The sequence below is a fragment of the Arachis hypogaea genome, chromosome 17 (genome assembly GCF_003086295.3).
Source record: "Arachis hypogaea cultivar Tifrunner chromosome 17, arahy.Tifrunner.gnm2.J5K5, whole genome shotgun sequence".
In the NCBI taxonomy this organism is placed as follows: domain Eukaryota; kingdom Viridiplantae; phylum Streptophyta; class Magnoliopsida; order Fabales; family Fabaceae; genus Arachis; species Arachis hypogaea.
Window position 1 is genome coordinate 6,514,724 of NC_092052.1, and position 13,202 is coordinate 6,527,925.

Below are 13,202 nucleotides of genomic sequence, written 5' to 3' on the forward strand. Positions count from 1 at the left end.
AAATTCAATCATTCAAGCATAATCAAGGACTCCTAATCTATTTTGAAACTTTTTATTGGTTTATTATCAAATTCTTTTGAAATCAAAACAACATTCAATACTCTGACAAACGAAGAACATTCAAATTCACATAAAATTTTTTGATAGAAAAGAAAATAAAGTACAATAAAAATAAAAACAAAATGAAACCTTAAAGGAGTAGGTCGCAGAGGGAAAGGTGGAGGGAGAAGGACAGAGATCAGAGTCGCTGGTGAAGAAGAGGAACAGAGAGGCAGGCGACAGAAAACAATGAAGTGGTGGACCCGAGTGTAGCGGCAGCTTGTTGCGGCGTTGACAATCAGAGAACAAACACGATACAAGGGAGAACGAGCAATCCCGCGAATGGAGAGGATTAGAGAACGACCACGACGCAGAGAGAGGATCAGAGAGCGAGCTACCGCGGAGGGGGAGGACCAAGGAACGAGCGACGTTGATGGGATGAAGAGGGGGCAAAAGCCCTAGCAGAGCTTTGGACTCTCCTCCTCAGATTAAAAGAAACAGGAAGAATGTGTAAACCAAAAAAACGCAGAGGACAAATGTTTAATTATTAATTCTTTCAAAAATAAAGAAACGGGGTTTATTTTGTAAATATTTTACTGATGGTGAATCATACTCCTATATGAAGTTAGGAGTAAGAAATCCGTGGCCTAAAAAATACTCATGCAAATATACTCAATCTCTTTTAGATAAATGTACTCAATTTTTTTTGTTTATACTTGAAATAAGAATGCAACTGAAAACAAATTAGAAGGTGTTTAGAGTAACTAATGATGTGATATTGGTTTAATAGATCTCTAATAAATTAATATTGATATAAATTAAATTAATTTATTTATATTTTTATGTGATTTTGTGTTTATGATGCTCGTTTCATGTTTAATGTTGTAATTTAAGTTTAAATGTTTGACTTATTAATCTTAATTTAAGTAGCTTATACTTATTATTGTTGTACACATTTAATTTTACAGAAATTCAACTCTGTGAGTAATTTTTGTAGAATAGCGCCTTTTTTTTTTCTTTTTAATGTTTTGATTCTCTTTTAATGTATTTATTTACTATTTATTTATTTAAAATAATCAGAACCATTTATATTATCAAAAATTTATATTACGTTACTTTTTTCTTTAAAGTAAATAAACAACTTCAGAAGAACAAAATCCTTATGTGTAAAAGCTTAACTTCAAAATTATCACCAGTTATATACCGAAAGCGCCATCCACCTCTCTGAAAATCCCTTTAATTGTGATACATAAGTACCCAACCCATCTTACTAATTGCGAGTGATGTAAAATAAAGTAATAAACACTTTTGTGCTTTTAAGTTTTAATATTGAATATTTTTAGTATTAAAATAGGAAGCTATACAATCCAGTTTTTCTCCCACAACACCTAGGTTTATCCCACTTGAAGATAACTCTTCAGAAAAGAGGAGGATACTTGAATTCAAATTTGGGTTTGGCTAGCAATTGGTAATATACGAAAAAGATTTGCATGATTGCATCCTTCACAAGTTTTAATTAGAGAAAGGTTTAATTATTTCGATGATCTCTATAATTTTATCGAATTTTTAATTAGATTTTTATATATATTTTTTTAATTAGACCCATACACCATATCAAATTTAAAAGACTAAATTTCTATCGTCACAAAAATATTAAAATCACCTAAATATTCTGTTAAACAAAATAAAATATTCAGTTAAGTATTCCACATATTCGTTTTATTTAACAAAATATTCTATTATTTAACTTAATTACGAAATATAACATGGTATAAGAAATCAATTGAAGAGAAAAATAAAAAATAAAAATCTAATTAAAAATTTAGTAAAACCAACCGAATAATTCAATCTTTTAGAAATTGCATGTCTTCCATTTCATTGAAGCTTGAACATTTAATGTAACATTCATTTGAATAAATTTGATGAGAACAAACATCAAGTTTTAGAGGGACTGTTCCTCAAACCCCCCACCCCAAACCAAGATGATATCAAAAGATTTATCACACTAAAAGGAGAAGGAATGATCAAATAGGTAGGGGGGAAAAGAACAAATTTAATTAAAAATAAAATAAAATAAAAACTCGAAGATCGCTATGCTATTTAGTAGATTACAGAAGGCGCCATAATCCACAATTCCGGAAAGCTACCACCAGTTGTAACTTCTCCCATATCCATCACTATTAGAGTGGCCAAACCTTGATGCTGAGAATCTAGTTTGATAGCTGTGAGGTGATCTGCGCGGAGTAGGGCTCGGATCGTGAAACTTCCTCATCTTTGACGAGTTAGACTTTGGAGTATAACTTTCATTTCTAAATGAATGAACCTTAGAGCTTTTATAAGGTGGTGTTGCTGGAGACCTCCAGCTGCTTCTTTTGGGCTTTGAAGGAGAGAACTCTGCAGGATGTTCTGTCATCCAACCACCTCTATGCTTTGGTTTACGGGGGGTTGTTAAGCCTTTTTCTTCTGTAAAAGGCTTTTTCTTTTTCCAGGACTTACCAATATCATGAGGAGCAGACCTATGTCCTACATAGTCATTCTCTTTTTGGAACTTCGGAGTTTTTGTATTAGATGATTCCCGTCTCCTCTTCCCTAACTGCAGAGGCAAACCCAGCAGATTAAAAACTAATCATTACGAACATTACAAACACAAACTAGGCAGAGAGATGATTATTATTTGAATTGTGACAAGAAAACATAAAAACCAATAACAGAGATGAAACAGTTAAAATACTAAGTAACCCAATTATCTTGAAATGTACCTTAACAGAACTCGTGCATTCTCGGGCAAAATGTCCTGCTTCACCGCACCTATAACATGAACTGGGTGTAGCTGCATCTGCGGCCTCAGTCCGCAACCTTGCACATGCCTATGTTAACCAAAAATATGAAGACATTTCAATGTCAACTCCGAATATTTTGGAAAATAGTATCTAATACATTTATAATGATGGAAGATGGGAGGACAAGTGGTCCTCCTTACAAAAGCAAAAAACAGAGGATCTGTAAAGCATTGCTTTTCAACTCCTCAAAATGTTTTAGAGGGAAAGACCTCTAAAAAGATCATAAGCTTTACACCAAATGGAGGCTAAACAGTTAATTCTATCCCAAAAGACTTGTTTATCACACCCTCGGAAAGAATGAGTCATCCAATAATAATAATGCTCTACTATATTGATTGGTGTTGATAAAATAAATAAAATAAAAATGGTTGAAAAAACACAAAACACACACACAAATCAGGCAATGCCAAAAAAAACATCATATAAAAACTTACCAAACCAGTGTGCCCCAATTGACCGCATTGGTAACAAGAAATTACTCTCGGTGTAGAATCGGCAGTATTGACACAACATAAGTGGCCAAATTTCTTGCACACGTAGCATTGCACCTCCTAGCCAAACAGGAAAAAAGCAGTGAGTCACTGAGTGAACATTTCTAATTCCATAGCCAAATGCAGCCTAATATTCTTTGTTAGTTCAACTACAGAGTTTTTACATTGTTGAAAGTTAAAGGAGAAGCTGGAAAAGAAAAATTATAAAAATGGCAGAGAACAACCTTGAGATCATCTGGTGAATAATCATTTTTACATGAAAACATCTCATGCCCAGAATCTCCGCACTTTAAGCATATGTTTAAGCTTTGAGATCCAATGAGGTTCTTCTCTGGACAGTCTTTGGCACGGTGACCGCCCTTCTTGCAAATATAGCAATCGCGTCCCTACAGAAACACATGAAAAAAATGTAAAAATTAATAAAATACCTTAGGCCTCTGGCATACCAATAATGTTCATTACTGTTACACCTTGGAGCTTGGGCAATCAACAATGATAACAACAAAGCCTTATCCCACCAGGCGGGATCGGCTAGCCTAGGCCATCAGCAACTCGCAAATGCCAAAAATCAATGTTTTCCTCATGCTTATATATTCAACTGAATTTGGTGGTTGAGACACCTCCACATAGGTAAACGCCATCAAATTAGAGGACGCAAGTAAGAAATCAACCTTTGTTTTAATGAGTATAGTATCTCAACACCCTCATGGTGGAGAACAAGTTTATCAAGTGCCAGTACAACATATCCAAGTAAATAGCAAATCAATAAAATGTACAATACCCATGTCATTGCCAGTCAGGCAGCAAAACTAAATTTGAAAAGCAAACAAGACATACCATGGTGCAATGTTTAGCATAATGCTCCAAACTGCCGCATACATAGCATGGTTTCTTGCGCTTAGCTGCTGTACAGTTGACTGCGGCATGTCCTTCTTCACCACAATTATAGCAAGTTCCCCAACCACCACTATCTGGAGCATCAAAATACCTCGGACCCCGCTGGTAGAATATAAAGACATACCAAACTAAGCTCCGACACAGTGTAATATAGCACTTTCAAAAATCACATTTTAGGACCAATGATTCAAGTTTTCAACTCACAAGAAGCTTTCTCAGAACAGCATTGTCACCCATCTGAACCATGGCAGGTTCTTCAGCAGGCTCGTCTTTCTCTGCCTCTTTGATTGGTTCAGTTGTTTCTACTGTCTCTATTGTTACTTGTCCTTCAGCTGTAACAACCTACATCAAATCAAATTTTCAGCTAAATTACTCTTTATCAGAATCTGAAAATCGGATGAGCTTTAAGTATCAACCACAACCATTTAAACAATCCATGCGCATCAAATAAATTGGAAAAGTAATAGAATTCCTTCCTCAAATTCAGTCTCATAAAACTGCTGATTTTATCTCAAATTAAGATTATCCAATCACGCACATCAAGGAAGCTAGATTTTAAGAATAAGAAGAACGAACACGAAATAAAAAAAATAACTGCATAATAATTATTCAATAGAACAACAGAAAAACGGAACCGTGTCTTACATTATGTTCCTCAGATTCCACTTTCTTCACCTTCTTCTTCTTACTCTTACTCTTCTTCTTCCTCTCACTTTTCAACTCCTCGCTATCAGAAACGTCCACAACTTCTCTCGCTTCATTCAATGCGCCTTCGTTTCGAGCCACCGCGACTTCATCCTGCCGCGAAGACGAACCACCGAGGATAATAGCATCATCGCCGTTGGAATCGACGTCGTTTCGCGGGAGCTTGCGCCTCATCAGAGCCTTCTCGACGATCCGGAGGCTGAGATCCTCGTTAGCCTCTTCGTCATCGCTGCTTACTTCGAAGACCAACGGCGGCGTTGAACCCATCGGCGATCCGTGTTCTTCTTCTTCTTCGTGCTCCGTTTTCTTCGCTCTCTGCTTATCTTTCCGACCCATCTTTGGCTTCGATTAGTTTGCTCCCGCGAAACCCTAACCCTAATTACTGCTCTGCTCTCAGATTCAAGGCGCAAACTTGTCTTTTTCAATTTCAAATAAGTACTAAAAATTAAAAATTATTGAAATTCATACTCTGCTTACCCTAATGAAGTAAAATTATATGTATTGTTAAGTCAATAAAAATAATTAACTTTATAAATTTATTACTCAAAATTTAATTTAAACATATTAATATAATTAAATTATGATTTTTATGAATAAATAAATTAAATATTTTATTTAGTAATATATATAATTTAAAAAGTATTTATGTTTATACTTTGTATTACAGATCTTGTTTATTTAATAAACGAAAGTAAATAAAATACGTTGATAATTATTTTAAATAAGATAAATAATAATATGTAAATTGATAATTATCTTTTAAATTACATATATTAATAAATAAAATATTTAATTTATATATATAAAATCTTTTGAATTACATTATAAAAAATTTACTAAAATTAAATTTTTATAAAAAAAATAGAACTAATTTTTATTTTGAAGATTTTGTTAGTGAGAGAACACTCGTGAAAAAGTTATAAATAAAATTTTTTATGAAATAATTTCTTTTAAAAAAATTAATGATAATAAATACATACATAATTTTTACTAAATTTCATTCAAACTTTTCAATTTTAAACATTTAAAGAGTATTGTTAATAATTCAAAAAAAGGAGTGTATACCTTTTTTTAAATACTAGATTTTATATAAATACAACAAGGCAAAATATTAAAAAAATTACAAATAAATTATTTTAGAACAAACAACATGCGCTTTATTACAAAATTAATTACGTATTGATATATCTTTTACAATTTGTTTAGTCAACCAAATACAATTTATGTTTTTTGTTTTTTTTTTTGTCATGATTCTATTTTTTTGCCCCCTTAAAGAGGAGATTTTCGTTTCTGATTTAGGGGAGGGTGGCTGGGTCCAAATCCAAAATATATTTTTTCAAAATCAAATTTGTCATTTTTGATTGGGTTTAAGTCAATGCTTCGAGTAAATTTAGTCCGACTTGAAGTCATGTTTTATAGTCAAAATATATTTTTTACATTGAAATTAGTAGTAAGAGTTATATTGTTATACTTCCATTAATATTTTTATATTAGGACAAATCACAGTATCAAACCAGAGGGGGGGAGAAATTACATGATTCAACCAAAGTCAAAAACATAACATGAATCAACCAGAAGCATGTTTTTATATAATTCGAATCAAACTAATTCGAACTACAAACTAGAAGTAATTCGAAGTTGATCAATTCAAAATATGCAACCAAAATTAGTAGGTAGCTCGAACCTAACTTATTCGAATTATGCATGTAGGTTGATCCAGGGTAGTTTGAATTACACTAATTCGAATTATAAGGGATGTAATTTGAAACTAGTTGTTTCGAATTATGAAGCCCCAGACGTGTATGAGTATGGTGTGAACGTGAATTCCTCTCATTAGAGTGAAATACAATGGCTAGTGAGAAGAGTTTTGTAGTATTGGTGCATTATAGATGGTCCATTAAGAGAAAAACACGCTCTGGTGTGAAGTTCACTGATAAGGATCCCCTTAGTATTTTTATAAGACCTACAACGAGCTTCGATGACTTCCTGAATTCTATAATACAGAAACTTGGTCTGTAAGGCGTGAAACGGGTTAAAAAGTTATTCTATCGCATTCCGATCTCAGTGCTGCGAGATGACGTGAAGTACGATTCTTTTGTCATAGGGAGTGACAAGGATTTGGAGGTCCTGTTCCATTGTCGTCGGCAGTTTTCCGAGGTTAGGACACGTGAGCTGTTGGCAAAGCTGGTCGATGTGGTATCTAGCTCGAGAGGTTCAAACCAGAATACCCAAACTATAGGGACGGTAGCCGGTTCTAGTTCGAGACCTGTTCGTGCATCTTCGTCCGTGCCTGTGCTTGCACCTCGGGACGAGCCTGTCACCTCCCTGTCGTTCGTTGTTGATCTCAACTGCAGTGGTGGCAGAGAGGATGGTATCTTTGATAGGGTGCCGATTTTTTTATAGTATGGGGCATCGGCAAGTATGGATGATGCATTGCCAGATGATGATGACGATGATGATGTGGAGCCGGACATCATTGCTGATGACAGGGATGATGACATTGCAACGAGTAATCCAGCTGGGGCTGGCGGTGGTTCTAGCTCTGGGACTCAGCAGTACTCTCCGCACTTTTCATCTTTGGACTTGGATGCCATGAGACAGGAGGGGGTTCTTGGAGAACCCACCAGATTTGGTGCCAGAGATACCCAGGAGAGGTCTTACAGAGTTCCATGTTGGTCAACAGTTTCAGGATAAAGAGGAGGCTGTGTTAAGCGTGAAGACATATAGCATCCGACGCGGGGTACAGTACAAAGTGGTGGAATCCGATTATCGCAGGTACGTTGGTAAGTGTACCGAATTTGGGAACGGGTGCGCATAGTTCATTAGGCTAAGTCTCTGGCAGCGCAAGGGTATTTGGGAGGCAAAACGGTACAACGGACCTCATACTTATCTCGCGACGTCGATCTCGAGCGATCACAAGAGTCTTCATTATCATGTGATCTCGGCCTTCATCATGCCAATGGTTAAAGCTGATGCATTCGTCTGCATCAAGGTACTGCTGAATGCGGCAGAGGCACATCTTGGGTTCAGGCCGACTTATAGGAGGGTTTGGTTGGCTAAGCAGAAGGTCGTGTCACAGATTTACGGAGATAGGAATGTGTCATACAACGAGCTGCCGCGATGGGTCTTAGGTGTCCAGGTGACGATGCCTGGTAGTGTTGCAGTGCTAAGGACAAGTCCTGTTCGAGTGGGGGGCAGGTGGACAGCTCGCAAGCCTAATTTCACCGGCTTTTCTGGACGTTCTCACCATGTATTGAGGCATTCCGGCATTGCAAGCCGTTGGTGAGTATTGACGAGACCCACCTGTACGGTAAATACGGGGGTACGCTGCTCGTTGCGATTGCATAGGACGGGAACTCCAACATCTTACCGGTTGCATTTGCACTCATTGAGGGTGAGAATGCGGAGTCCTAGTCATTTTTTCTATCCATCTCCGCCAGCACGTGACCCCGCAGCCGGGTATCCTGGTGATATCAGATAGGTACAACGGAATCAAGGCTGCACTTGAGGCTCCCGACGGAGGTTGGCTACCACCTGCTGCATACCGTGTATTCGGTATTCGACATGTGGCCGCAAATTTTGCCCTCACTTTTAAGGGCAAGGATGCAAGGAGGCTTCTTGTGAATGCGGCGTATGCCAAGACTAAGGTGGAATTTGATTACTGGTTTGATATTCTGCGAACTGAAGACCCTGCCATGTGTGAATGGCCTAACAGGATTGAGTATGCGTTGCATCGGGATGAGGGTAGGAGATTTGGTCACATGACGATGAATATCTCCGAATGTGTTAATTCCATCATAAAGGGGGTCAGGAACTTTCCAGTATGTTCACTGGTGAAGGCCACATATAGGAGGTCGGCAGAGCTATTCGTTTGCAAGGGGAGAGAGTAGAGGCCCAGCTGGCTACAATAAGAGATCTATCCTAAGCCTCGACATCGCAACTTGAGGTCCCTTCTCGCTTGCTGTAGGATTGTGACCTGACGACCTACAACCCACGCCCATGTTATCACGAAATTAGAATAACACCAAGTAATATAGCAGAAAAAATCTAGATGTAATAAAATAATAGCAAATGATAGAATAAAATAATAGCATATGACGCACCCTAACGCCTTATAATTGTAACCATCAAATCATCTTGAATATAATAGTACCTCGAGGGCAAAGGCCAGCTGAATGTATCATATCTAGCGGGTCTAAATCCAGAAAACAGCCAGAAGATCCATGACTGAAGTAGCTGTAACAGTCCGGCAAACTTCACCACGTGTCTGTTTGCCACGCGGCACATGCACCCATATAACCACGCGAGAGCAGTTGATCTGTAGCTGTACCCACCCATGTCCTCAAGCCTAGCTACGTATGGGAGCCACCTAATGTGAAAGCGATTGTCGGACTTATCGGCAAATAGCTGAGTCCCTAACAGCATCATGATATAGGCCCGGCATACCTCCTAACAGTGGGCTCATCGGCTCCTTTCGGAAGCTCTCCAAATGTCTCCTGGAACCAGCTGCAATTCACTGCAAACTTCTGGATTTGGTTCGCATGAGGTAATACACTGATATTGACCAAATTATAGGTTTAGATTTTTACACTAAAAATAGGATTGACGTTGCAAGTATAGTCCAAATCCAACCATTGATCATCAATCAAATTATTATTCTAAAGATTGTCACAATTCAAACACAATTATAACCGAGAGTATTTAGACTCCCAGGTCATTCTCCCTAGGAACTAATGCCAATAAGTGCACAATTTTGGTTGTGAGAATCAAATGGGTTTTCAATGATTGAGAGCAAACAAAATAAAGGAATTAAAGAACTAGACAAAATTTCAACTAATAAACTAATGAAAGAACAAAAGAACTATGTATGTAATATGAACAAGTAAACTATAAAGTGATTGAAAATGTGATTCAAAACATAAATGAAACCTTGACTTGGGATGAGTTATAGAATCCCTTCCTTACCATAACCACAACTATGATAATTATGATGGATTAATCTCACCAAGTCAACCCTCACATCGGAGAGTAAGTTAAGTGAGCATAAGTGTTCTTAACCCACAAATCCTAGCTTGCTTGCTAATTACCTTAGCAACAAATTAGCGTTAGTGAGAACAAGAACAATTAAAAACCCAAGAATCATCACTAAATGTTGGACAGTATGATTCTAGTAATCCATAAACTCATTTCTCCCAAGCCAAGGGGTGAAAATTACCCCATAATCAAAATTGGCATTTCATCAAACATATAGTGGGCATAAACATAAAACATGGCAAAATTGAGAAATTGATGAAAGCTATGAACCATAAATGATCAAAATCAACAAAGGCAACTCAACAAATATAAAGTAAGCATCAAACATCAAATTCAACAACTAGAAATTCAAAATTGCAAAATTATGCATATATTGATAAGAGAAATGAAAATAGATGAAAGTGTAGAACAAGTGTAGTAATTAAAAGAGAAATTAAAAAAATACTTACAATGAGATAGCAAAATTCAAAGCCAAAATTGAACTATAAAATTCTACATTGAAAACCTAATTAAAACCCTAATGAACTAGAGAGAAAACCTAAGCTAACTACCCTAAAACTACTCCTAAAAACTATTCTATGAAGTATGGTAGTGTATGGTATCATATATGGTTGCTTCCCCCTTCAAATAAGCTCCAAAGCCTTCAAAAATGGGCCAAAAAGCCCCCAAAACGCGAGTCCACATGACTTTTTAATGGAGGCACGCGCTGGTACCTGTGCGGACGCACAGGTCTGTACATGGGCACACTTGTTGTTTTTTCTCCTGTGCAGACGCACAAGTCTTGATTTCCATTCTGCCCGGAGCATGGGCACAGACCTGTGCGGACGCACAGGTCCTGGTTTTGACCCCTGTGCGTGGGCACAAAAGGTGTGCGTGGGCACAGGCTGAAATGCTTTTCTCCCTTTTTGCATGCTTTCTTCCACTTCTACCAAACAATTCTTGCCTCTAGGACCTGAAATCACTCAATAAACATATCACGGCATCGAATGAAATAAAAGTGAGATTAAATTGCTCAATTTAAGCACAAAAACGCATGTTTTCACATTTAGGCTCAATTTAGGGATCAAACACAAAAGTATGCTATTTTGGTGAATAAGTGTGAGTTTATGTGATGAAATCCATCCAATTATAGCCAAAATATATCATCAAATATGGACTCATCATACACCCATCAGCTCCTCGAAGCACACCCAAGTTGGTCGACCACCCTCGATGTACGTCTGAAAATCTGTCAGGAAACCACTAACATAATGTCCATCGATCGGCAGTCCTAACTGGTACGCCATGTCCTGCAGTGTAATAGTGCACTCCCCGAACGGCATATGAAACGTGTGCGTCTCTGGACGCCGGCACTCCACAAACGCACTAACCAGGGGCTCATCCAGCCTAAACTATCTCTCGTTCAGCCTCGTAAGATGGTGTAACCTGGCCATCTGCAAGTACAGAATGTACCTCTCGTCCAAACGCATACCCTACTACCGTCGCATGCTCGTAATACATCGGTGGGGATGCAACAAGAATGTACCATAATGTCTCTCAGCTCGGAACATATTCATATGACATCATTCACTAATGCACACTACCAAGTAATGTAACGCCTTAACATGGAAAATAACATCATATATCGATCAAACTCGGCCTATTGAGCAAATATCTTTAAATCATATTTCTTAAAAAAAAAAGAAAAATATTACGATACAAAAAGTTGGATTATTGATTACTATTCATGTTAAAAAAATAATCTTACTTTTATAAAGTTTCACCAGTTGTTGTCCACTTGTCCTTACTTCTCACACTATCCTATTTATTTGTGATCACTAATAAACCGCTAGCAAAAACCACTTATATAACAATTCTATCTAACTTAATGACCCTACATAATGACTACCATTCTAACATATAAAAGGCAAGAATATGAAAAAAAACACATTAAATCCTAAATTAGAGGAAAAAGTTCGCACTAACCTCGTCATTGATGACACCGGCTATATGGGTGACTCCATCCAAACGATAAAGTCGGTCCAGGTTATCCCCCATCAGCTGAATATTCTGTTCAACCCTTTCTTGGAGTCGTTTGGAAACACTTTTTTCTGGGATTTAGTGGGTCAGGGGTTTGAAATAGTATTTCGAATGAGGTTGTCTCGAACTCTATTTATAGGCAAAACCATTGTAATTCAAATTGGGTTGTTTCGAAATACCATGGGTAGCTAATTTGTGGGTAATTCGAATCAGCATGCTTCGAATTACTATGGGAGTTGAAACCGGGTGCTAGTTCGAAACATACCAATTCAAACTAGTGTGGGTAAGTGTGTGTAATTCGAATCAGGTGATTCGAATTACTATAATGATTTGATCGATGCCTAATTCAAATTGCACCAATTCGAATTACTATGTGCACATAAAATTCGAATTAATCTGATTCGAATTACTATTGATTGGCATAATTCGAATGAGTCTAATTCGAACTATATAGAAACGTACTCCTGGTAGATTCTTGTAATGTTTTTCTCTTTGGCAGAATTGTGTAAAATCTATCTCAACTTGGTTGATATGCGTGTTTTGCCCTTTATATTATATAGTCTTATTTTTATTTAAAATAATTTATTTTAGTATAAATATTATATAATATTTATTAAATTTAATCTTTAAAAGCAAGATTTTATTAATTTATTATAAAATATTTATAAAATTGTATTCATTAATTATGTATTCGGTTGATCTAATTTAATCTGATTTATTTAAAAGGAAAAATATAGGGAGACAATGCGAATTATGAAGAATGAATATATTAGATGTTCAATTTAATATGTATGCAAATAATTATGTTGATTCTTAGTTGGATGGTGGTTATTCCTTTTGATTCGGTTTACTCATACACAGTTAACAATGGCTGGATTTTCAATTCATTAGGTGTGTGGATAGTTATCCTAATATTAGGATTTATGAGGTAATTTGGGGTAGGATACTTTTTTATTTTATTGGGTCAATTCTAGAGCGCATTATTCACATTGTTCACAAAAGTCATTATCTACCTAGCAAAATTCTATTTAAAATAATGGCTTTTAATTAGTAAAATAGATTCAATAAAATATTTGGGTCGGATTCGTATTTAATCAAATTTAATCGGATCCATATACACCATATTTTCCACTATTTATCTATAAATAATCGAGGTAATGCCTCAAGTGATCCTTGA

General features: G+C 36.5%; 1 protein-coding gene across 1 annotated transcript; it reads right to left on the bottom strand.

Annotated features, from left to right (window-relative positions):
* Positions 1 to 1,889: 1,889 nt before the first annotated feature.
* Positions 1,890 to 5,451, bottom strand: LOC112764792 (uncharacterized). Its single transcript, XM_025810576.3, has 7 exons — positions 4,913 to 5,451; positions 4,472 to 4,609; positions 4,208 to 4,369; positions 3,595 to 3,756; positions 3,314 to 3,430; positions 2,799 to 2,906; positions 1,890 to 2,632 (listed from the first exon to the last, which is right to left on the bottom strand). The coding sequence occupies exons 1-7, from the start codon at positions 5,306 to 5,308 to the stop codon at positions 2,183 to 2,185; spliced, it is 1,533 nt and encodes a 510-aa protein (XP_025666361.1). The 5' UTR covers positions 5,309 to 5,451; the 3' UTR covers positions 1,890 to 2,182.
* Positions 5,452 to 13,202: the final 7,751 nt, after the last annotated feature.